Raw genomic sequence first — 26,490 nt, 5'->3', positions numbered from 1 at the left:
CGTCCACTTCTGTTCTGGGCAGGAAACAACTCCTACGTGAAGCCTGTAAAACCGTGTGGCACAATTGGCCAAAAGAAATAAAATAAAATACAGCCGGTCACAAATTACAGCGGTGAAGCCTCAAGCTCTAGTACTCGCCAGAGCCCGGGATTCTTTGCTCCTGACAGAGCAAGCATGGAATTCTCAGAGGTCATGCTGAACAGCCACAAGCCAGGGTATCCAACGGTGGAAAAAAACACTCACAGCATCTGTATGGATTTTCAGGGCTGGGACACCACAGAGCAAACCAGCAGCCTTCTTTCCATGCACATATTAGGTATCTTGTATTAAATATACTAGTGGTTTTTTTTTTGTTTTTTTTTTTTTTTTTTTTTTTTTTTGAGACAGAGTCTTGCTCTTTTGCCCAAGCTGGAGTATAGTGGTGAGAACACAGTTCACTGCAACCTGAACCTCCTGGGCACCGCCACACCTGGCTAAGTGTTTTTTCTTTTTTTGTAGAGGTAAGGTCTTGTTTTGTTGCCCAGACTGGTCTGGAACTCCTGGCCTCAAGTGATCATCCTTCCTCAGTCTTCCAAAGTGCTAGAATTGCAAATGCACCACCACACCCACCCTGGATTCTTTTAAAAAGAAACTGCATCTATCACTGCAGAACTTTTTTTTTCTTTGAGATGTGCAAGTGCAGATGTAATAGGGAGAAAAAGCTTTCAAAGAGGGCAGGGGCGAGAGAGAAAGAGGCTGTCAACTTTGAAGCAGGGCTAAGAAATATGCAGTTTTCTAGAAAGCTAGACATTAACTCTCACCATCAAAACTCTCACCTTAAAAAAGTGCAAACACTTAATGTGTTTTAAATACATTTTGCCCCAGAGCAATCCTTGAAAATACTTGCAAATAAAAAACAGAATACTAAAAAAACCCAAATACTATAAATATTAAATGTCATCCATCAGTGTTTGAAAAGTGGCTATTGTATGTCACGTTAAGCTTTTACATAAACCACACATTTCCATGTCAGAGGTGTTAGTTATCATTTCCCATAGTTTCTCCCTCCAAGTTCTTTGCTGAGCATGAAGGCAGGAGCAAGCTACTTAAGGGGAAACACATTTAAAGCCAGAGATTATGGCAACGAGAACGGGAATGAAAAAAATGTGGGTTTTCGGAAATATGGCACTTTAAATTGCCTAGAATGTGTCAATTTTGTCCCCAAATACCTCTGACACAGAGGACACTAGGAGATCTGGAAAAGGTAAATGCTCACACAGCTGGAGATGAGTAGTCCTGGCGTCAGCCACTGCATTCTGGGTGTGTCCTGTCCTCAGGTTAAGATGATGGTCAGCAGGGGCCATGCCCCTGCTGTGGCTCCATGCTTACCTGCTTGTAGTGGTCTGTGGATGGCGAAGACCGGGACCTCCCATGAACGTGCTGCGGCCTCTCGTGCGGGTCCAGGCCCACATCCAGGATGTCATCCGCTGAGTGGCAGCGCCCGGAGCTCCTGGCCTCCAGAGGCTTCCTCTGTTCCTTCCAGGAGGCCTGATACTCTGCAAAGGTGCCGAGCCTCTGCGGCGGGTCTGACGTCCCTGTCTTCTCCGCTGTGCTGTGAGCGTTGAGGCTGTCCCCAAGGGAGGTGGTGCGCGACCAGGGCTCCGTGCCCTCACACGTGCGGCCCACTGTCCACGGCCTCTCTGGCTTGTCTCTCAGGATTCCATGAAGCACTTGCCTCTGGGCAGGCCTCTGGGGAACAGGTTTGCTCGTTTCCTCAAAAAACTTCCACCTGTCAGCAAATGTGCCCACAGTATCCTCAGATGTCCTGGGGTGCTGGTGAGGACTGTAGCCCCTCGTGAGGCCCACCTCATTCATCTTCTCGGGTTCCGAGTAGGACTTCAGTTTCTGCTCAGCTGTGAACCGTCTCCGGCCTCCGATGCGGGGCGGGTGGGGCCCGCCACCTGTAGATGAGGGTGGCTGGGCCAGGCCTGCCTCCCAGAAGTGGCGGACAGTGTCTGGATCACCCATCCGGTGTTCCAGTGACTCTGGGTATAGATCTGCTGGGTTGGGGTCCAAGTCGCGGCGCTTGAAGGACGTGGCCCTCAGGACTCGGGCTTGGGCCTCCTTCAGGTGGTCTTTATAGGTGCCAGCGAAGGGTCCTTCCTGGGCGCCACCTCCCAACTTGACCCTCCAGCGGCCGGTGGCATCCTCCGCCTCGCCTGCCGCAGTCAGAGCCACTGTGCTCCGGCTCTTCTGCAGCTTGGCTCGACGCATCTGGATCTCATTCCGCAGGGTGGTCGCAAAGCGGTCGCTTCTCCGGGTGGGCTTGCCCACATGGGCGTCGAACGGTGGCGGTCTGGTGGCGCTGTCCTCTGGGCTGCTCTCAGGCCGGTGTTTCCCCTCCTGGGTCAGGGAGTGCAACAGGGGTGTCTCCTGCGGGCAGATCCTGCTGCTCTCCCCATCTGCCCACGTGATGCTGGCTTTTTCTACACGGCTGGCCCTGGGAGGCTCCTGGGCTCCCGCGGAGCAGCCCTCGGCCCCTGTGTCCAGTGGGTAACACCGTCCTGTCTCGCAGGCATCTGGAGGACCCTCAGGCTGAGGTAGGTGACGGTGTGGGCTCTGGCCCACCGTGGGTGGGGGAAGACTCTTGAGGGCTCCAGGGGCCGTGTCAGAAGGCCAGCATCCTGCCCAGAGCTGGGCCACTTGCGGGCCTCCCTGCACACAGGGCCGGGGGCCCTGCCAGCCGCTCCCCAGCTTCTGGTCACAGCTGCTGAGCCCCCTCACCTGAGGAAGGCTGTCGTTCTGGGAGCTGGCAGCCGCTGGCTCCTGCCCAAGGCTGTCAGCACAGAGTGGGCTGTGGTCACTGTACAGGGGAGGGTGGCGGCCGCTACGAGGAGACTGAGGAAGGCGCACATCTGAGCTGGACAGAGAGGCCTGCAGCCTACTGGAAGCTCCATCCTTGGAGGGTGGCCAGCTGCCATCTGCGCGGGCCTCCTGTGGGCAGCCCGGGCCTCCCGATCCCTTCCCGAGGCTCCCTGGGTGTGCTGACCTCCAAGGCCGATCAGTGGGCTCTGGTCTCCAGTCACCACGGGGCTGAGCCTGGGCCGGGGCTGTAAAGTGCTGTGCCACGGCCACCTCTGAGAACACAGGGCCCTGGGCCTTCTCGTGGCTCTTGGTGGCAGCAAAGCTGTCACTGCGGAGAGGGGGAGGGGGAGGGGGTGGGGATGCTGGTGCTTTCTTCTTATCAGGAACATACCAGACTGGCCCAAAATTGGACCTCCCAGGGACAGCCAGCTTGGGCTCGGCATTGTACTCTGGCCTGGGGCCTTTGTCGCTGTCACTGGGGACCCTGGGCGGGAAACACCTTAGCTTCTCCTCCAAGCCCTGAGGGTCACCTGCGGCCTGGGCCTGCCGGCCACCCTGTCTGGGAGCCTCCCAGAGGCCTACACTGTAGAGGATGTTCTCTGCGGAGGACGTGTCGGCTTTGGACAAGGTGTGGTCAGGAGTGCTAGAGCTGGTGGAGAAGGAGCCGTAGGCTGAGTCACGCTTGCTGTGGCTGCCCAGGTGGTCGATGCTGCTGTTGGACTTGGCCACCGAGAGGCGACTGGAGGGGTGGTCCAGGCTGCCAACACTCCCCAGGGAGCTGAAGTGGTCTAAGGTGCGCTGTAGGTTCGTCTGCTCCCAGGAACTGGACAGGTCGTGGGAGGAAGAACTGCAAGAATGAGAAGAAGGACAAGGCAGGGTGTGCTTTAGCATCAGCAATGGCAAAGGGCAAGGCGGTGGATGCAGCTGGCCCTCCGTGGAAATACCAAAACGCCAAACAGCAACTTCCCAGGGTGAAGTTGCTGAGGCTGAGGTTGCAGCTCAGTACATCTGGATTTTAGCAGAGACAGGGAGAAACTGAGCACAGGCTGAAAAGACTGTGTCCTCCCCGTGACATGCCTTTTTACCAAACGGATGCCTTTTGATGGGGTCTTGCTGTGTTGTCCCGGGTGGTCTTGAACTCAAGCAATCTTCCCACCTTAGCTTTCCAAAGTGTTGGGATTACCAGCATGAACCATTGCGCCCAGCCAAGACCAGTATTTATTAATAGCCAAAAACTGGGTGGTTACATTAGCTCCAGACATACGCACATACCTGAACACACACACACACACACACACACACACCAGACATGCTCACTCATACTCACACACTCACATATACATATACACGTGCACACACATGCACATACAAGCAAATAGATGCACATGCACACATACAGGCACACATGAACACATACAGATGGACACATGAACACTCATACACATACAAGGACACACAAACATGTAGAAATACACATGCACACTCACACCCCACACACACACTCACACCCATAAACACACACAGATACACACACACACACACACTCACATAAGCAGGGAGACATCCACACACGCACACCAAAACCAGACTATCTGCTGTTACCGCCATCCTCTTAACAGGAGACTAGTGAGGATACTGCCACTAACGCCAAGAGGGTTGAGGAGAGGCTACCAAAGCTTAACAGAACCTCTTGGGAGCTTTTACAAGATACACCTGCCGCCCCATATAGATCTCCTGCCTTCCAGTCCGTGTGTAAAACCCTGGAAAGGAGGGGTGCCGTCAACGCCATCCCACCGGCTCAGAACCCTACCGCCTGGCATCCCACCTGGTCAATCCCAAAGGAGCTTGGCCGAAACCCAAGTCCTATGCTCCCCTTCTTGCTCACGCCTTGTCTTGCCATTTCATTTTGTGTCACATGCTTGCCGGTTCAGTCAAAAATTCAGAGCACTCCAACTGTGATTATGTGTCAGTGGCCCAGTCTCATCAGAAACATCAAAATAATTCTGCAGTCAGGAGTGTGCTCCCTGTAGAAGGCTAAACAAACCTGGCGTCCTGGACGGGAATGGGTGCCTACCTCGCATGGTGTCGGCCAGACCAGGAAGGACAGCCGCTGGCGGAGGGGAACGGGGAGGCCGCTAGCTCAGGGTGGCTGTCAGAGAACTTGGTGGCATGCCAGGAGTGAGGCCTCCAGCCCAGCTCGCTCCTCCTAGAAAAGAACGCAGGGGAGGCGGGGGTCAGGGACTGCACACAGCGCTCACCCTCGTGCCAAACAGTGCAGGGGGCTCAGGGACCGCACACAGGGCACACGCTCATGCCAAACAGTGCAGGGGGCTTGAGGACTGCACACAGCGCACGTGTGCTTGTGCCAAACAGTGCAGGGGGCTCAGGACCGCACACAGCACGTGCGCTTGTGCCAAACGAACAGTGCAGGGGGTTGAGGACCGCACACAGCGCATGCGCTCTTGTGCCAAACAGTGCAAGGGGCTCGAGGACCGCACACAGCGCACGTGTACTCATGCCAAACAGTGCAGGGGGCTCGGGGACTGCACGCAGCGTGTGTGTGCTCAAGTCAAACAGTGCAGGGGGTTCAGGGAATGTGCACAGCGCGCACGCTTGTGCCAAACAGTGCAGAGACTGACACTGGTCACAGCAACTCAGGCAGGCGCATGGCACCATGTTCAGGGGTTGCACACTTAATCCAAACCCACACCTTCTTTTTAGATTTTTGCTCACTACCCATTTGCCCTAACCAGAGTGGGAATCACAGGCTCCAGATGTGCAGCAGCCCTTATCTTTATTTTTGAGATGGAGTCTCACTTTGTCGCCCAGGCTGGAGTGCAATGGATCACTGCAACCTGGGCCTCCCAGGTTCAAGTGTTTCTCCTGCCTTAGCCTCCCAAGTAGCTGGGATTACAGGCGCTCACCACCACGCCCAGCTAATTTCTGTATTTTTAGTAGAGACCAGGTTTCACCATGTTGGCCAGGCTGGTCTTGAACTCCTGACCTCAAGTGATCCACTCATCTTGGCCTCCCAAGGTACTGGGATTACAGGTGTGGGCCACTGTAGACCCGGCTGGCCCTTATCTCTAAAATGTGTTCCTCCATAAATATGGTTAACTTGCCAATTTAAAATCTCAGAAATGTAAAAATAAAGAACATTTATTCTAAATAAACGAGTACACAAATTTTGCCCTCTGCCCGCCCCAACATGAACACACAGAGAACCCCCTATCTTTCGCTGGAGAAAAGGTAAATGAGTCCCCTAGGCAGTCGGGTCACACAGAGTTCAGACAGCTTATCTGTGTCTGTTTACCTAGGTAACAAAGTAAAGACAGCCACCTTCTGGTTGACTAAGACTAGTAGCTGCATCTTACCCTGAGTCTCTTAGTCAACCAAAGATCCCCCCAGGGAGTCATGACAACCCGCACCAAAAGGCTAGAGTCCCTTCAGCCAGGGCTCCTGAACACAGAGGGGCTTTCCTGGGCTCCCCCGCCACAGTCCCCACCATCCCATGTGTGTCTTCTTAGTGTCTTGGCCACATCTGCCCAGATGTGATGAGGTGTGTCTGGTTAGAAATCCCGATGGATGTCGGTAATGCAATAGGGCCTCCAGGGGAACACTGCCGGGCAGGAGATCCTTCCGCACTCACTTCTCCAGCCTCATGGTAGGAAGCCAGCTTTACTTTTCTCTAATTTGGGACAGAACTGACAGCTGATAGCCCAATCAAGAATGGAGAACAAGCTCAAGTGGGCCTCTTTAAATACTTTGTGGAGATCAGACGTTTTTCCCAGCAGGCAAAAACATTAAAGAATATTATGCAATAAAGAACATCTTACAAAATAAAACTGAAAAGCATGTATAACACAAACCTTTCGATGACTCAGATCATTTTAACGAGGAAAAGTATATGGGTGGCAAAATGTGGAACATGCTGACTTTATGATAGTTTCCCAGGAACCAAAGAGAAAGTATAAAAGACAAATTCAGCACCCCATGGAAGGAAAGCAATTGTAAAACCCAGACTGTACCTCATGGAATTTCTCAAAATCCTCGTAAGGAAGGTTCTGGCCATGTGAATTTCATTTTCAGCTGGCTTTCTCTGTGCTATGACATCCATAACTTCTTTCATCTTCCTTTATAGTTAATTAATGAAGAAAATAAACTAGACTGACTGAAACTGGAGGAAAGGGGAGAAAAAGAGAAGGCTAGGAAAAGAAAACGTCTGACACTCAAGATGACACTAGTTCAACCCTGCTATGGGAATAACTGGGCTACTAGCTGGTTTAGAGGGTCAGCAGTTCTCCATGGGTACAATAAAAGTTCTCCCAGATAAACTATCATTAGAAAGCACACATAAGAATATTAGCAGCAGATTTTGTTCTCACAAAGTATACATGCAAATGACTGGGTGCTGTGGCTCACACCTGTAATCCCAGGACTTTGAGAGGCTGCTGTGGGAGGACTGCTTTCGGGCAGGAGTTTGAGATCAGCCTGGGCAGCATAGCAAGACCCCATCTCTGCACAAAAATAAAAAAATCAGCCAGGCGTGGTGGCACATGCCTGTGGTTGCAGCTACCACAGAGCCCAGGAGGTTGAGGCTGTAGTGAGCCGTGTTTGCACTACTGCATTCCAGCCTAGGTGACAGAGTAAGACCCTGTCTCTTAAAAATATATATATGTGTAGGCCAGGCGTGGTGTCTCACGCCTGTAATCCCAGCACTTTGGGAGGCTGAGGCAGGTGGATCACGAGGTCGGAGATCGAGACCATCCTGGCTAACACAGTGAAACCCCATCTCTAATAAAAATACAAAAAATTAGCCGGGTGTGGTGGCGGGCGCCTGTAGTCCCAGCTACTTGGGAGGCTGAGGCAGGAGAATGGCATGAACTCGGGAGGCAGAGGTTGCAGTGAGCCAAGATCATGCCACTGCACTCCAGCCTGGGCAACAGAGCGAGACTCTGTCTTAAAAAATAATAAGTAAACACACACACACACACACACACACGATAGATTATGAGAAATCCAGTGACCTTGTGATGCCGTGGCATGAGGAAGCCCAAGTGAGCCACGCGGAAAGGCCGCGTGGAAAGCAACACCAGGCAGCCCCAGCTGTCGCCCAACCTCCTGGCCTACGCACCAGACACAGGAGAGAAGGAAGTCATTTGCACATATGGCCCCTGCAGAGGCGACATGGAAAAAGACTGAGGAACCCAGTTGGCAGCCAGAACCAAGGCCCAAGCCAACCCCGCGGAAGGCCCCTGTCATGGGGTAAGGGAGAGAGTGAGTCCCAGCTGTGCCCTGCCTCTATTCCTAGCTTTGGCCCTGGACAGACGCACATCAATCCCGGGTGTAGCCACTGACGAGTCATGAGGGAAGAAGGAAGTCACTTATCCCTATTCACAAGTGGTTAATTTATTCAAAGTGACAAAATCCAAAGTTCAGCTCCTTGGTCATTCTGGCCACATTGCGAGTGCTCAAAGACCACATGTGGGTAGTGGCTACTGCATGGGCAGCACAGATACGGAACATCTGCAGCCCTGCAGCTGGAGCACTGCCTTAGAGATATAGTAACCCCATCTCATCTGCATGGCGGGGACGCTGCTACCCGCCTGCGACTGTCTGCTGCCCGTGACCCTAGCACAGTGACTGTTTACACCGCCTCCCTCCCCAACACTTTCATAATGTGCAGATAACTACCTTTTGGAGATTTTCTAGAGCATATTTTTAAATCTTGAAATAGCCAGCCCTAACACATAGCATGCTTCTGAGTACCTCCGTATAGGTCAATTGCTTTGTGCTCAATTTTATGACTAGAAATTCTATTTGACACCACTAATTTTGGGGCAACTTTTCATGCAGCAAAGAAGATCAAAATGGAGAGTAATCATCTTAAATCTGCTTTTAAAAATATAATAATTTTTATTTTTAATTTTTTGTAGAGATGGGGTCTTGCTATGTTGCCCAGGCTGGTCTCAAACTCCTGGCCTCAAGCAACTCTCCTGCCTCAGCCTCCGAAAGCACTGAGATTACAGGCATGCACCACTATGCTCAGCCTTAAATCTGCTTCTGAAAATATCCAGGAGGTATCTTCCTCCCCATGTACACAAAGCTTCAGTTTGCAGAACTGTTTCAAAGAAAATGAATCATCCCAATGCACCGATTCCTTAAATCCAAGTATGAAGAGAAATTAGCCCTTTAGCTTGGTCAGTTACATTCAGGAGACAGCAGCTTGGTGGTAACATTAACCTAAACCAGCAGTTAGCCAAAAAATCCAAAACACATCTCAACCTTCCACTGGCCTCAGGCTAAAATAAAAATTAATTTAGTGTTGCAAATGAATAAGGCAGTGACCACAGAAGCCTTCTAGCAGCTGAGAAGGCTGAACAATCCCGTTCCTGGACCAAAATGTCATTCTGTTGAAATCTGAATGTTATGTTTTAAAACAAAATTGTAATAATAATATCATTCCAGATTTACTCTTTTACCTTAGAAGTTTATTCTGTAATGATGATATTCAGCTTGTATCTAATACAGACTTTAACAGCTGGACATTTAGTCAAAACGTATACTGTTCCATGGGTGGAAGAATGCACAAACAAAATGTGGTCTATCCATAAAATGGAACATTACTTGGCAATAAAATGGAAATTTTGACATATGCTACAACATGGAAGAACCTTGGGGACGGTATTCTACGTGACAGTAGCCAGTTACAAAAGGACAAATACTGTATGATTCAACTTATATGAGGTACCTGATTTGTCAAAATTATGAATGCAGAAAGTAGAATGGTGGTTGCCAGGGGTGGGGGAGGGGAGACTGAGAAGTTGCTGTTTAATGCATATAGAGCCTGTTTTGCAAGATGAAACGAGTTTCTGGAGATTGGTTGTATGACGTGAATATACTTAACACTACTGAACACCACAATGGTTAGGATGGTAAATTTTGTGTGCATTTCACCCTAATTATCAACAACAACAAAAACCCAAAGTGTATATTGTGCATCTCCCATAGCTATGGGACATCCCTGTGGATGTGTCCATCGGCGGGGACAAAAAGACACAGGGTTGAGGTCAAAATGCAGGCCAGGGAAAGAGGAAGATAGGAGAGTCCGAACAGGGGCATCACAGCCAGGGAGGCTGATGGCATGGAAGAGGGCTTCCCATGGACGGCAATGCATGTGCAGAAGGCAGCTTGGGTGGGAGTTGTCGGAGGCAGGCAGGGAACCTGGCATGGAAGTGAGACTTCCATGCCTTCATAAAATGCATCTTACCTGGTTTACACCTTTCAAACTGTCTGAAGAGAATGAGCAATGCTGTATGAGGCAGTGAAAAAATGAAAACAAACCCAGAAGCTCCTTTTTAAAAAGATAATATACAGATATATGTGTTCTCATATATGACACAGTCAGCAGTTCTTATACGAATTGTGGCTTTTTTTGTTTTGTTTTTTGTTCGTTTGTTTTGTTTTGACAGGCTCTCCCTCTGCCACCCAGGCTGGAGTACAGTGACGCAATCATGGCTTACTGCAGTCTCGACCTCCTGGGCTCAAGTGATCCTCCCACCTCAGCCTCTTGAGCAGCTGGGACCACAGACACACACCACCACACCCAGCTAACTTTTTGTACAATGAGAGATGGGGTCTCGTTATGTTGCCCAGGCTGGCCTCACACTCCTGAGCTCAAGAAATCTGCCTGCCTCAGCCTTTCAAAGTGCTGGGATTACAGGCATGAGCCCCTGTACCTGGCCTAGGGATTTTTTTTTTTTAATAAACAAATGAAGACACACAGTGAAAAGAGTTATACTCTTTCTGCTTTAACTGAAGATATCTTGGTTACTGTGGACAGTGAAAATTTACTAAAATATATATGCTTTTTTCCCCAAGTCCTCTGAATTTCCTGATGCATAATGAAAGTATTTGGGGATCAAGCCAGGGTCAGACTGGTTTCTGTTTGTTGGCACCTCTGAAACGGCTGGATTGGTGTTGATAAGGAGATGATGGGGGGGACCTTCAGCCCCTACATGCTGGTCGCTCAACCACAGACCCGTGGAGTTGGGGATAGAGAGCTCTGGCGCCACCTAGAGCCCGCCTACACTCACGGTCCCTCTGGCTGAGTTTCAAGGGCTCCCAGAAGGACTTGAGTAGATGGAAGGCTGTGGTGTTTCCTCCTGCACAAGCCACACACTCTTTAAACGTTTTAAATCACCTTGTCCCTAGAACTGTGGGTCTCATGTGCAGGACCAGGACACACATGTTTCTGTGCATTCCCTTTCATCCTGCAGACTTGAAGAGTGCCTTTCTTTCCCCAGTCTGCCTGGTTTTGTGATCATTCTCCCAAGCCATTATCATTTAAAATTTTATTTATTTAATTTAAAAATTTTTTAAAGAGATGAGGTCTCATCATGTCACCCAGGCTGGTCTTGAACTCCTGTGCTCAAGCAATCCTCCCACCTCGGACTCCCAAAGTGCTGGGATTACAGGCATGAGCCACCACACCTGGCCCAGGCCATTATCATTCTTCCAAAACATAATCTTCAGTCAATGCATACTATTCCTTTCATATAACAAAACACCATGGTATTGACAATACCAAGTTTTCTGGTACTCCAGATGGAACTATTCATTCTAATGGTGGGTTGCCCTGAAATCCCTTCCCACAGATTGTATACCAAACTTAATTGAAACTTACTTCAATTTTTTAGAGTAATTTTATATGCTAGGTAGTGTTTTGGGTGGTGTTTTCTTTTCTTTTCTTTTTTTTTTTAAGGACAGGGTTTAGATCACAAATATAAAAAAATGCTAGGATGTCATTGAACATTAAGAACAACAGCTGTATGCTTGAGCCCAGGAGTTCAAGGCTGCAGTGAGCTATTATTGCACCACTGTTCTTCTGCCTGGGTGACAGAGCAAGACTCCATCTCTAAAAAAAGAAAGAACAACAGATTAGATATCAAATATCCTGTTTTATTTTTAAAAGGAATTATTCCAAGAACTGTTTCAAGGAAATCTTTATTATTCACAAAGAGCAGAATTCCTTCCCTTCCCTCACACGAAAGAAAGAAAGAAAGAAAGAAAGAAAGAAAGAAAGAAAGAAAGAAAGAAAGAAAGAAAGAAAGAAAGAAAGAAAGAAAGAAAGATCACGAGTGTTGGGTTATTTTCCTAACCTTTTAGAAGAAAGCAAAGAAGCACCACCTCCCAAGACAAATAGTTTGTGTTTCGTGCCCCCAGCTAACTAAGCGCACAGTGAGAACACTGGCTGGAGGCCAAGGCAGGGTCTGGGAAGGGAGGCGCCTTGGCCTGCTGGGAGCCTATGGTCTGAAATATAGGCCCACCTGGTCTCCCTGCCTGCAAATTGGGATGGGGGAACAGGGGTGGTGGTGGTGGTATTGCATAGGTGGGGGGCTTCTGTCCTACACTGGGAGCTGACAAAGGTTTTGTGGGAAAACAGATAAATAATGGTTTCTAAGGGCTTCTTGGAGATAAGGAAGAGCAGGGTTTGAAAGAAGAGTCCGTAGTTGGAAAGGCCTTGCAGATACCGGGCCAGGAAGGGAAGCCCTGGAAACACTCTGGGGGCCTCAGGGACTGTGACAAGCTTCCTGATGTCAGACCCCAGGGTCTGGGGAGAGGGGAATTTACCTGGCAGTTGCCCACACTCTGCTAATCCTTTAAACAAAAACCACCTCTCTGCAAACATCAAATGAAACCCAGTTCTGACTCTGCTTCCTTCCTTTTCCTGCCAATCCTCTGGAAGGCTTCTTCCTCTCCCAGTCTCCCTGCATGCAACACAGCTCTGGCCAGGTCTTGCCCTCACTCTAGAACCATCAGCTGCTCCCAGTTTCCACAGAAGGAAGTCCATGCTAGGTTCTCTGTGGTCTAGTCCAGGGGTTCTCAGAGCATGCTCCCTGGGCTGGCAGCGTCTATAGTATCTGGGGTCTTGGCAGATAAAGCAAATTCTCAGTTCCCCAAGACCTAGGAAGTCTGGGCTGCAGTGGGCCAGGAGTGTCTGCACCACCTGAGCAGCTCTGTGTGAGCTGCTGTGTGCTGGCCCCATTCTGTGTTTCCACCTCCTTCTCCCAAGCCTCCCCCTCTACTGTTCTCACTAGAACTTCCAGCTATGGCTTCCAGCTTTGGAGCACCTGGCAGACGTTTATATCTGCCTCTCAAAACTGCCTCAGCTGCAATGGATGGCTCCACTGGCCTGTCCTCAGCAAAGACTTTCCTGGATCGACTTCCACCCTTCCTTCCTCTCTGAGTCTGCACTTGTGAGAGCCGTTCAGCCCACTCCGCTGCAAGCTCCTGGAAAGCGGGACCTAAAGGAATGATTTCAACCACGTGGTGGGAGTGCTTCTCACATACATCACATGAATGTATACAAATACACCAGAGCATTCTAGAAATGGTTAACTCTGCATGTATTTTCTGTAAGAAAAGTCACCTCCCAAAGGCACTGTGGGAAGATTTATATGCAGTGTCTTTTCCCGGGCAGTGGTGCCGGCAATGCCTGCGTGAATGGTGACATCATGCCTGATAAAGTCTATGGTCCTAGGAGATAAGAGGCAAGTAGTTCCTGCTTTTAAACATGAAGAGAACTGAGGCAAGATAAAAATTCCCAAATGACCTAAGTAGCTGAAACTGAGACATCAGAGCTGCATTGTAAGCAAACGTCAGGGCCCAGCAGCAGCATTCACGTGGGGTGAGAGCCCCAGAATTGCTCTCCACCCAGCCAGCCTGCCTGCCTCACCCCTAGCAAGAGCGTGCCCCACCTCTGGCCTCAACCTCTGGTGTTCAACCTGAGTCCTATGGCAGAAAAGACTGCGGAGGAATGCCACAGAAGCCACAGGCAGAACCGAGCAGCACAGAACAGAGGAGTGGAGCAGACCCGAATGACTTGTTTTTCCCATTAACCTTTGTAATCTTCATTTCTACAAACCCATTACTGTTGGAAAGACAGGGGGGAAAAAAAAAAAAAAGACGATCTCTGTCCCAGTATCCAAACCACTTGTGTTTAACCATATATGCCCCAAGTGTCAAATCATCATTTCATTCAGCTTGATGTTTTAAAAAGGGCACCCACACAATTTCCTGGCCATGTTTCAACAGAGTGAATCTGTTGGCAAAGAAACTCAGCATATTCACTTGTGCAGTCATTAATATGACTCATTTTATACAGCCTTAAGGATGAACACCACGGATATAAGAATAAAGACACAAAATGTTTAACCTGTTGAGTCAACATATCAGTATACACATGGCAAAAGCCTTACCAAAAAAAAAAAAGCAACAAGAGATTGCAAGACTGCTGTCCTCTAAATGCTATCCTATGTACAAAGCGTTCTAGCCACGTAAATAGATGCAAAGGAAAGAGATTTCAGGAAATAATCTCCCCTAGCCCTTTCTGGAATTCTGCCCACTAGAAGATCTCAGCAAACAATATCCCCACCTCGCCCTTTCTGGAGTTCTGCTCATTACATAAAGCCCATAATAATTTACTGTATTTTTACTCAATTCATCCTCAAATTCCCTTCCCAGAGCCCATGGTTACCCACGGTACTAGAAGAGTTAAGAAGATATTCTTCACAGAAAAACAAAAACCAAGGTATAGAGAAGAGAGATGAAGTTTAGGGAAAGTAACCAATAAAAGAGACTTGAGTCGCAGTGCAGCAAAGAAACGTTGAGCCTGGACCATGAAAAGAGATGAAACTCAGTGGCAAAATCGAAGACGCAGGGAGAGGAAGGTCCACGAATTCCTCCGAATAAAAAGTTACAGGCACTACCACCATAGGTGAACTGAATGTGGCAGTAGTGAAATGCTATTACAACTAAATAACATTTCTCCAAAGGAAGCGTGTGCTTTTATTCCAAACCTTGTACAGATCCTACACACATTCAGAGAACTATTAAATACCACTGCATGTGTGGTCACTATGGTAAGCCAGACGTCCACTCGCATGTGATTGACATGTGCCGAGTGGCTGAAAAAAATCTTCCCTTATTTGATCACTTATCATCTCACCAAGAGGGTGGGAGGCATCCTTTTCTTTGCAAGGGCATTGAGCCAGAGAACTTTCCTCTGTGTCTTTACATCTAATAAACCACGTCATAGTTGGCAAATCAAAGTAGTGAAATCACGGAAGAAAGATCTGATTCCTTCCTCTTTTTTTGTCATTTACTACAGCTGCAGACCAATGACCTTGCTTTCCCTATTATTAAAGGCAAGCACACCCACAACCAGCAGAGTAAATGGTACAACCACCCTCCGTGGTGCAAAGAACTGTTGCCACCTGCCCTGTCCATGACACTGGCTACCTTACTAAAACATGGTCTGGACACCGGAACTACTTCAGTTATTTAATCAGCCCATTTCACAACCCCACCAATGCTGTCATGACTACCATTCAGCAAATCCTTCTGAGCCCTCTCCTTAAACACGCCACTACATTCCATTCAAAACGCCTTTGGACTCTTAACTGCCACAAACAGGCTTTCTTTAGCAATAAAACCAAGTTATCAGGCAACTATTCTAAATGGTTTTTATGAGGGTTTGGTTCTAAAAGATAGCCAAGACGTAGGAATGCATCTTGCAGTTGGGGACAGGAGGGATATGAATGTGTCTGTCTGGGTGGGAGGGAGACATGGGATGAAGTTGTTTTCATTATGGAGCATTTTCTTTGTGTGAACAAATTAGCAAGTGACGTTAAAACAAACAAACAACAACAACAAAAAAAAACCAGGCTTTTAACAACAACAACAACAACAAAAACACGCTTTTCCAAAATCTCCTTAAGCTGATAAGCAACTTCAGCAAAGTCTCAGGATACAAAATCAATGTGCAAAAATCACAAGCATTCTTATACACCAATAACAGACAAACAGAGAGCCAAATCATGAGTGAACTCCCATTCACAATTGCTTCAAAGAGAATAAAATACCTAGGAATCCAACTTACAAGGGATGTGAAGGACCTCTTCAAGGAGAACTACCAGCAACTGCTCAAGGAAATAAGAGAGGACACAAACAAATGGAAGAACATTCTATGCTCATGGATAGGAAGAATCAATATTGTGAAAATGGCCATACTGCCCAAGGTAATTTATAGATTCAATGTCATCCCCATTAAGCTATCAATGACTTTCTTCACAGAATTGGAAAAAACTACTTTAAAGTTCATATGGAACCAAAAAAGAGCCTGCATTGCCAAGACAATCCTAAGCCAAAAGAACAAAGCTGGAGGCATCACGCTACCTGACTTCAAACTATACTACAAGGCTACAGTAACCAAAACAGCATGGTACTGGTACCAAAACAGAGATATAGACCAATGGAACAGAACAGAGCCCTCAGAAATAATACCATACATCTACAACCATCTGATCCTTGACAAACCTGACAAAAACAAGAAATGGGGAAAGGATTCCCTATTTAATAAATGGTGCTGGGAAAACTGGCTAGCCATAAGTAGAAAGCAGAAACATTGAGAGACTTAAACGTTAGACCTAAAACCATAAAAACCCTAGAAGAAAACCTAGGCAATACCATTCAGGACATAGGCATGGGCAAGGACTTCATGTCTAAAACACCAAAAGCAATGGCAACAAAAGCCAAAATTGACAAATGGGATCTAATTAAACTAAAGAGCTTCTGCACAGCAAAAGAAACTACCATCAGAGTGAACAGGCAACCTACAGAATAGGAGAACATTTTTGCAATCTACTCATCTGACAAAGGGCTAATATCCAGAACCTACAAAGAACTCAAACAAATTTACAAGAAAAAAACAAACAACCCCATCAAAACGTGGGCAAAGGATATGAACAGACACTTCTCAAAAGAAGACATTTATGCAGCCAACAGACACATGAAAAAATGCTCATCATCACTCGCCATCAAAGAAATGCAAATCAAAACCACAATGAGATACCATCTCACACCAGTTAGAATGGCAATCATTAAAAAGTCAGGAAACAACAGGTGCTGGAGAGGTTGTGGAGAAATAGGAACACTTTTATACTGTTGGTGGGACTGTAAACTAGTTCAACCATTGTGGAAGACAGTGTGGCGATTCCTCAAGGATCTAGAACTGGAAATACCATTTGACCCAGCAATCCCATTACTGGGGATATACCCAAAGGATTATAAGTCATGCTGCTATAAAGACACATGCACATGTATGTTTATTGTGGCATTATTCACAATAGCAAAGACTTGGAACCAACCCAAATGTCCATCCATGACAGACTGGATTAAGAAAATGTGGCACATATACACCATGGAATACTATGCGGCCATAAAAAAGGAAGAGTTTATGTCCTTTGTAGGGACATGGATGCAGCTGGAAACCATCATTCTCAGCAAACTATCACAAGAACAGAAAACCAAACACCACATGTTCTCACTCATAGGTGGGAATTGAACAATGAGATCACTTGGACACAGGAAGGGGGAACATCACACACTGGGGCCTGTTGTGGGGTGAGGGGACGGGGGAGGGAGAGCATTAGGAGATATACCGAATGTAAATGGCAAGTTAATGGCTGCAGCACACCAACATGGCACATGTATACATATGTAACAAACCTGCATGTTGGGCACATGTACCCTAGAACTTAAAGTATAAAAAACAAACAAACAAACAAAAGGCTATTGTTACAGACAAAGTATGCCCCTCACTTTGTAGAAAGGGCCAAGGCTGTGTCAGGTACTTCATTTCTTCCCCCAGACTCTCCCACCTTGGAAACAAGGGGTATGAGTGGTAACCGGGCTTGAGGCGACAGTTCTAAGAAGAGGCGACATTTACTCCACCTTTATGACCTGCCGGGCAACCATCGCTCATGGCTCTGCCAATATCACCTCTCCTTGCCCCTTGGCAACACACTGAAAGTGATGTTTGTCTCCATCTGGACAAAGCGGCCAGTGCAGAGCAGAGCATGCCACAGCGTGCCAGTGCTGCCACAGCCAAGGATGGGATGGACAGAGAGGGGACCCGCTCAGTGTGCTCAGTGTGGGACGGACAGAGCCTCTGGGGGCATCTCAACCTGCAAAGGCTTCATCTACCTGTCCTTCAGGGGTGACTGCAAGGGCAAGTGGCACACTGGACAGAAGCTACATGTGGGCCTCCTGCCCTGCCAAGCCCACTAAGAGGTCAGCATGTGAGCCCAGGGGCCCTTGGTGTCTGCTGGGCTGCTGCCTCTCGCAGGACACTACCTCCCAGACGACAGACACGAAGACCTGTTCCCAGATCCCTGCGCCCTCAAGTCTCAAGGGAGGACATTCCCAGGGTCTGCTCTCAAAATTTCACCAGAACACTCTTCTTTCCAAGCCAATAGCAAACTGGGAATTCAACCAGTGTACATCAACCTTTTCTCCTAAAGCTCAGGGCTTTCAATTTGGTGGATCTCATTAGAGCTGCTCCATTTTTAAAAATAAAAGCCTACGCCATTTGCAGAACCCATAAAAAAAAAAAAAGTCATTTAAACTTCATTGCTAATGCTGATGCTAACTTCTCAATTCCTTGAACCTCAAAATAACCTTAAGCTGTACAGTGTGGATCCCACTGCACAGCACATACAGGTCCTCCAGAGACCCCAAATAAACACAAAAGTAAGCTAAACATTCTCTGTAAGTCTTACTATATTAACAACCATCACTATTTGCAAACATTGATTCATCTGATTAAATTACCTAAACCACACACTAAGGCAAAACCCCAATAGAAGTAACTTTCCCCAAAATAAAACAATTTGATCTATGTGGTTTTTCTTCTCCTGATTTTACTTAATAAAAACAATAAGCTGGCCAGGTGCGGTGGCTGACGCCTGTAATCCCAGCACTTTGGCAGGCCAAGTGGGGCAGATCCCTTGAGGCCAGGAGTTCAAGACCAGCCTGGCCAACATGGCGAAACCCCATCCCTACTAAAAATACAAAAATTAGCCAGGTGTGGTGGCACACGCCTGTAGTACCAGCTACTGGGGAGGCTGAAGCACGAGAATCATTTGAACCCGGGAGGCAAAGGTTGCAGTGAGCTGAGATCGTGCCACTGCACTCCAGCCTGGACAAAAGAATGAGACTCTGTCACAAAACGATAGAAAAAATAAAATTAAATTAAAAAAAGAAAAACAGTAAGCTGGGCATGGTGACATGCACCTGTAGTCCCAGCTACTCAGTAGGCTGAGGCAAGAGGATCACTTGCGCCCAGAAGTTTGAGGCTGCAGCGAGCTATGACTATGCCTGTCAGTAGTCACTGCACTCCAGCACGGGCAACAGAGTGAGATGTCATCCTTCTTTCCTCCCATCCTCCCTCCCTCCCTCTCTCCCTTCTTTCCTTCACTCAAAATAAATGAAATAAAAACCATAATGGAAAATAGCCTAAACAAGTCAGGGTCTCCTTTGTTTTAACAAGAAAATAAGCAGAGTAGCAAACAGCCATTAGCCCCCAAATGTTCACAGGATAGAAATACCCACTCCTGAATCACAGACAAAGACATCAGACAGCCTCGAAGGCATGGGTTTCACCTGACGTCCTCCAGTGTCCCCACTAAGGAGCATGCCCTCCGTCTGACCACACACCATTTCTGCCTCAGGAGTAGCTCTGGAGGGGGTGGGGTGCTGGGGGAGTGGGGTGGGGATGTAAACCTGCTGACGTCTTAGGCGGCCCCTTACTGCTGCCACGTTGTGAGTAGCAGCTCCCGGAACATCTGTGCTAATCAACCTTGGGGCTGCAGGGCCACCTGCTCCAGGACAGCTCCAAGGAGCCAGCAGCAGAGGGGGACACAGCACAACGTGGGCTTGGAGCAGCAGTCAGGGCACCTTAGCAACGCCCAAGAGGGGACACATGTTGTAAGAAATTAGCTCCTAGCAAACAAGAGTGCTGTCCCTCGACATCCAGCCTCTTCTCTTCAAATGCAGGACCACACCACATGGTCTCGCAAACCCTTACAGCCTGCTGGAAAAAACCTCCCCTCTGCGGCTAAGCGGCTCCTGAATGCAAGCTTAGTGGATGTAATTAGATTCACAAGAGGGTTTAGGGCTGCCAGCGAAGAGGCAGGAAGTGACATGAATCAACCCTATCCACGATTTGGCCCCTACAAAATGACTCGCAACACATGACCGTTCAAGAGAAACTGCCCAGAGTGGGTTCCATGACAAGGTGGCAGGCGGATTTTGCTGTAAACAAAACTAACATTATAATGCATATTTGGGGGAAAAGCCAAAAGGGTAATTGCAAAGCTTTAGAAAATAATTTATGATGTGATATTTAAAAGAAATTTTCCCTAGGGTGTTTGAAATTATAGGTACTTTTTAGAAGCTGAACTTAACAGCCATTTGCCTCTGAAAGGAGAAAAATGGACGACTCTCTCCCCAGAGCTGTTAATGCAGATTTCAGAGAGAAGACAGCAACAGGCAACAGCCACGGTCCCTGGCACCGAGTGGACAGGATGAGCCCAGCTAAGCGAGGAGCCGCTGTCCCCTTCTCAGTCCTTCCCCACCCTCCCAACTCTGCTCCCTCTCCTCTGGAGCAGCCTGAGGGCGTCAGGCAGACCTCCTTTTTGTGCTAACCCAACTGGGTTAAGTTAATGAGGAAAATGCCAAAGGGCCACCCAGTTTCTGGCCTTAACCTTCCCAAGAACTTGTGCATAAGGCCAGCAAGTGGTAGACCTGCTGCAAATGCCCAGTGAAATGGCCTGTGGCTCTGTGTGAAAATTCCACAGCCCAGATCTATTCAAGACCTGCTCAGGACTCTCCAGGGGTGGGCCTGGGCACCCAGGAAAACAGTGCAGAAGAAAAAAACTGGAAACACACGCACACGTGCGCACGCGCGCACGCGCACACACACACACACAAAAAGGCTACACGTCTGCCCTGAACTTTCCTACAAGGAGCACTTCCCCAGCCAAGTAGAGACGGAACAACAAACCACCTGGGAAGAAAGAGAAAAGCAAAACTGCCAGCCTCATCCTCTCCTCCTGACCTAACCGATAGATCTGAGTATCGGTCAGCACCCCTCCCCTGACATCTCGGGCCGTGGATGCCACCTGGGCCTCACAAAGAAGAACATACGTGCACTTGGTAGGGCTGACTGTTACATGCTCTTTGTCTCCAGCTCCCCCCACGCTGGGCAAGAGGAAGCTCTGGCCCTCATTTGTCTGTGGAGATAGTGATCCGCCTGTCTCCTCCTGCATCGCTTTCCCAGCACCAGCTTCTCAACGACAAGGTCCGCGTTGCCCATGCCTGTGAAACAAGATGCGACCACTTTGTGAAAGTGGCCCATCGCAATCCTATCCTGGCCACCTGGTCCCCTGGTCCCCACACACACAAAGATAAAACGAGCCTACAAAATAAGACGTGTAGCAGCTGTCACTACAGGGAGGGGAGTTTATGAACCACTATTCAAATGATGTTTTAAAAACCACGGAGAGGCCAGGTGCGATGGCTCATGCCTGTAATCCCAGCACTTTGGGAAGATCGCTTGAGCCCAAGAGTTCGAGGCTACAGTGAGCTATGATTGCACAACTGCACTCCAGCCTAGGCAAAAGAGCAGGAACCTGTCTCAAAAAACCATGGATTCCTGCGCTTTACACTGAGATGGATGTACCTCTTTCCCTCATTACACTTTTGCAGATGGGGGCAGATAACTGCAACAAGTCAAACAAGGCTTGGGCGAGCTAGTTTACCATTTGATCATGCTTTTAAGCAGAGCAATATAGAATATGAATATGTTGGTGTCTCAATCTATGAACTACCTGCAGAGTTCTTTTCATGAACTAGCCACTTGTAAGGGTACACGCTCCATCCTGGAGCTCTACATAAAATGCTAGAAAATGCTACCTAATCCATAGAGACAGAAGGCAGATTAGTGGTTGCCTAGGAATGGAGAAAGAGGAGGGCGGGGAGATTTAAATAGAGATTTAAATTTAGATAGAGAAGAATATGTGTTCTGGCTTTAAGAAGAACAATTTTGAAAGCACCCATTGGTGCTTTTGTAATGAGGAAAACCACATAAAGGTGGCTGGAGTCTTAGAAGTTCTATGCACATTTGGTCACAGAAGTCTTCCGTGTTGTGTGTTGTGTGAGAGCAGAGGAAAAACAGCTTGTGGGTTTTTTTCCTAACACAGTTATTGAAAGTGTGTTTGGAAATAAAAATTTGTAAATAAACTCTGCTGCTTTATATCTCGTTACACATATTACTTAAATAAAATTCCATCTAAACCACATTATCATTTTGTCCACATCTCTCATTTAAAGGAAAGTGGGTCTGCAGAACACAAAATGGGGATTCTACACAGTGGCTCCCGGAGATCCTTCAGGGCAAAAGTTTAATCCCTTTTCCCAAGAGTCTTTTAAGTACCTACTCAGTGAAACCAACCAGCAGATGCCCTGAGGCTTCTCTCTCTCCTCCCATCAACCAGTTCTCCTGTGGCATGGCTTTCCTTTGAACAGATATTAGACTGTCCATCTTTATCACTAAATATGTACTTCTAGCTCAAAAAAAGAATCACATCTACCATTCTTCTAAACACATGGAACGATACCTGACTTCACTCTCATAACTACGGAAATGCAAATGTAAATATAAAACCATATTTCACCTATCACATTCACAGAGAATACAAACAAACAAACTACAAATATCCTATGCTAGAGATGATGTAAAAGGGGTCTGAGAAACTCAGAAATGTCTCTGAACATTCACAACGCACACACCTTCTGACTTAAGAACTCCGATGCTAGGAATTTCTATGCGTAGCTATGCCCTGGTGATACAAAGTTGGCCAGCTATGCTGACTAACTAAGCTGGTGTCTCCATCGAAGAAGAGAAGACAGACAGTAAGACCACAAGCACAGCCCAGTGTTTTGGGGGCTCTGGGAGCCCAGAACGAGACAGTACAGGCAGCGGGATGATGGCCCCCGGAGCCAATTTATAACTCCTCGCCTTACCTCTGCAGAACAAGCTTCCCTCACCACCACCAGCATTCCACTAAGTTAACTGAATCGTGTAAGGACAAACGTGCTGCTTATAGGAGGGTTACGACGGTGATCACAGAGGAACCATAACACAGTGTCATGGTGCCTCTCATGCCCCACCCTCCCCAATGGCTCAGAAACCACCATTCTGAGATTTTACTTTCTGATCTACAAAGAGTTGTTAAAAGGGTGCTCAGGAATGGCATGTACTACTTACAAATGACTTTGCTAAATTCATGAGGCAAAAAATGTTTTTCCTTCCTTTTTTTTTTTTTTTGAGACAGGGTCTGGCTCTGTCACCCAGGATGGAGTACAGTGGCACCCTCACGGCTCATTGTAACCTCGACCTCCCAGGCTCAAAGAATCCTCCCATATCAACCTCTCGAGTAACTGGGACCACAGGCGCGCATCATCATGCCCAGCTAATTTTAAAAAAATTTTTTTAGAGAGATGGGGTCTCACTATGTTGCCCAGGTTGATCTCGATCGAACTCCTGGGCTCAAGTGATCCTCCGGCCTCGGCCTCCCAAAGTGCTGGGATTACAGGTATAAGCCACCACGTCTGGCCCTTCCTCATTTCTGAACCTTTTCTTTGGATACTGTTTTGGTACCTCCAATCACCCCCACTTCAAAAAAGCCTTTAGGTATTTGTCTTGGCTGGTTTGAATGCAGCGGTGTTTACAAATAATTAGTCACAACCAGTTACAGATTTCTTTGTTCCTCTCCACGCACACTACTTCACTTGGCCAGACTTGAAAAAAATTTTTTTTTCATAAAAAAGGAAGATATCTTCATGTCTGTACTAAAAATGGAAATAAATGTGAGTCAATTAATTAAAATTTACAGCCAGCCTTCAAAAGAACATGCTAATTTTGCCAAAAAGGATGTGTAAGCACTTTCCTATTAATAAGCCAACTATAAAACCAAGGTGGAGAGTTATTTCTCTTTGAAAGCGACATATCACCAACATTCTTGTGGTACACAGGAGTATTGCTTTAGTTCCCGTATATAAAAGCATCATGTCCCCAAGTTCACTTTCTAACCTCTTAAAACCATCCAAGCTCCAAGTGACATGTAATGTACAGGAATAGACGGCCAGCTCCCTCCAGACGCTCCCTCCAGACCTCAGCACAGCGCTCTAAACCCTTGGCGGCTGGCATCTTCGTGACAGTCACTCTCTTTCTAGCACGAAAACAGAAAGCGCAGTGGCCTGCCACCTTGTGTACAAGACAGGCAACAACATGTCACCTCACTGGGAGCATAAGCAGAGTTTTCTGCCTGCCAAGAAAATAATCTACATATTGCCAAAGGAAAGATACGAGTATTCAAATCCACTTAATACATTAACATTTATAAAAATCAGTTGTAATAAAATTAGGAACTGTTCGGACACTTGATGCTGGGCCCATGCTTGGCCGAGACATATAACTCTAAGTGCATGTCCCAATCGAGATCTCTGCAGTGATGTGGGTGGGACAACTGGACTCCCACTTTGATGTTCCACTCACTCCTGTGTGTCGTGGTAAATGTGGGAGGAAGCTCAGGTCTTACCTTTTGACGACCAGTTTCAGGGTCTTATGGGACCCCTTCACCAGGCAAATCGCTTCCTGTCTAAACCCTGAGAGACCAATGTCATTGATGCCGACGATCTCATCTCCAGCCAGTAACTTGTCGACCGCCGCGGCTTTACTGCCCTCTTCAATCTGTAACAGAGAAGCATATTCCATGAGCCTTCCACGAGCAGCAATTCCTGAGGCAGAGCAGGTCCTTGGAAAGCAACAGACATACCTCAAGCTTGGCGGGAATGGGGCCCAGGGGGCTGACCTTATTACCACTCAGGGGATCAGGGATGTACTATACCCCTCACCCTGGCCTGCCTTCCCTGGACACGGCTCCTGTTTATCCAGGGAATGGGAAAGCTCGGAAACACACACAATGGAAAACAGGGGACCTGAAGATACTGATTCATTTTCTAGATTTCCTGTAACCAGACAATAATTTTGGACCATTTTAAATTATTTATTAATTATTTCTCATACATTAATCCTGGAACTAGACTGTTTTTGTAACAACTTTATAGAAATATAATTCAAATACCATATATTCACTCAAATAAAGCATGGCTTTTAGTATTTTCAGAGTTGTACAACCATCACAACCATCAATATTAGGGCATTTCCCCTAACCCCGAAAGAAACCTTGTGCTCATTACTACTCAGCTTCTAATCCCTCCAGCCTCTGGCAACCACAAATGTACTTTGTGTCCATGAATTTGCGTGTCCTAGACAGTTCATATAAATGGAGTCATACAATATGTGGCTTCTTGGGTCTGGCTTCTCTCACTTAGCACGATGCTTTCCAAGTTCACCTACATTGTAGCACGTAGCAGTACTTCATTTCTTTTTATGGCTGAATAACATTCACTTGTATGGAGAGACCACATTTTATCTATTCATCAGTGTCTACTTTTGGCTATTACAAAGTGGAATTGCTGGGCCCTATAACTACATTTAACAACCTGAGGAGCTTCCAGGCTGTTTTCTACAGTAGCTGTACCGTTTTTACATTCCCACCATCAGTGTATGAAGGTTCCAATGCCTCCATATCCTTGCTAACACGTATCTGTTTTTTGTCATAGCCCTAATCTGATTACTATACCATGCTGTGTATGTTAAGATATTCACTACTCAGTGCTAAACACAGTATCCTCCCAATGTGTATTGACTGACTCCCTAACAGCCTGAATGCCATCCATTCTATAGCTTTTTTTCCCTTTTTTCTTTTTTTTGAGACAGAGTCTCACTCTGTCACCCAGGCTGGAGTGCAGTGGTGTGATCTCGGCTTACTGCAATCTCTGCCTCCCAGTTCAAGCAATTCTCCTGCCTCAGCCTCCTGAGTAGCTGGGATTACAGGCGCCTGCCACCACACCCAGCTAATTTTTGTATTTTTAGTAGAGACAGGGTTTCACCCCATTGGCCAGGCTGGTCTCGAACTCCTTTGACCTTGTGATCCATCCGCCTGGGCCTCCCAGAGTGCTGAGATTAGAGGCATGAGCCACCGTGACCGGCCTATATTCTGTAACTTTTATTAACCTAGATTTTCCTATACAGTAAAATGGAACTCAACAGCAATTCATTCCAGCTAATCTGCCCATTTTCTGGCACACTGGCCAGTGAGCCAATGAGCCAGCTGCTTTCTTTCCCCCTCCCACCCCCCAAAGTTTTACTGGAATACAGCCACACCCATTGGTTTACATATTGCTACAGGGCAGAATTGAGTCGCTTGGCCCACAAAGCCAAAAATACTTACTACTGGGCTTGTTCCAAAAATGGTTTGCCAACTCTGTTTTACACCAAAAAGCTTTAAAACTGCTAGGAAACCAGTAAGAAGAAATCACTGGTTACAAGCATATCAGCATACAGCTTTGAGTTCACTGCTACCCAGCTGCATGCCATGGCTAACCCGAGAATAACTTCCAAGAGTGAGCCTGAAGCTAATGCCGTCCATTCTTCTGGCAGTTGAAAAGCTAGGTGCTTTGGATTCAAGCTTACTTTTTGGGGTGGGGGGCCAGAAGAAGCTAGGTGCTAAGTAACTTACAATGCCTCAATTCTGAAGCTGCATATTTTCCTGAAATCTCCACCTACATCTGAGGACAACTGAACTCTTGTGAATAAAGCAATTATTCACTGCT

At 47.3% G+C, this 26,490-nt stretch overlaps 1 protein-coding gene across 4 annotated transcripts in view; it reads right to left on the bottom strand.

The window, feature by feature from the left end:
- The window catches only part of SHROOM2 (shroom family member 2), a 164,498-nt gene that overhangs the window by 53,391 nt on the left and 84,617 nt on the right, over positions 1–26,490 (bottom strand). For 2 of the 4 annotated variants that reach the window (XM_005592935.4, XM_005592936.5), the window contains exons 2-4: positions 24,351–24,502; positions 4,919–5,050; positions 1,369–3,691 (exon numbers count right to left, since the gene is read on the bottom strand). In XM_005592935.4, coding sequence (XP_005592992.3) covers positions 1,369–3,691; positions 4,919–5,050; positions 24,351–24,502 — 2,607 coding nt within the window. The remainder of the gene's footprint in view (positions 1–1,368; positions 3,692–4,918; positions 5,051–24,350; positions 24,503–26,490) is intronic. The other 2 variants (XM_074029347.1, XM_074029348.1) reach the window with 1 other exon arrangement.

This window comes from Macaca fascicularis, chromosome X (assembly GCF_037993035.2).
Source record: "Macaca fascicularis isolate 582-1 chromosome X, T2T-MFA8v1.1".
Lineage (NCBI taxonomy): Eukaryota > Metazoa > Chordata > Mammalia > Primates > Cercopithecidae > Macaca > Macaca fascicularis.
Note: the sequence above shows the minus strand (reverse complement) of the source record. Positions and strands in the feature narration are given on the sequence as shown.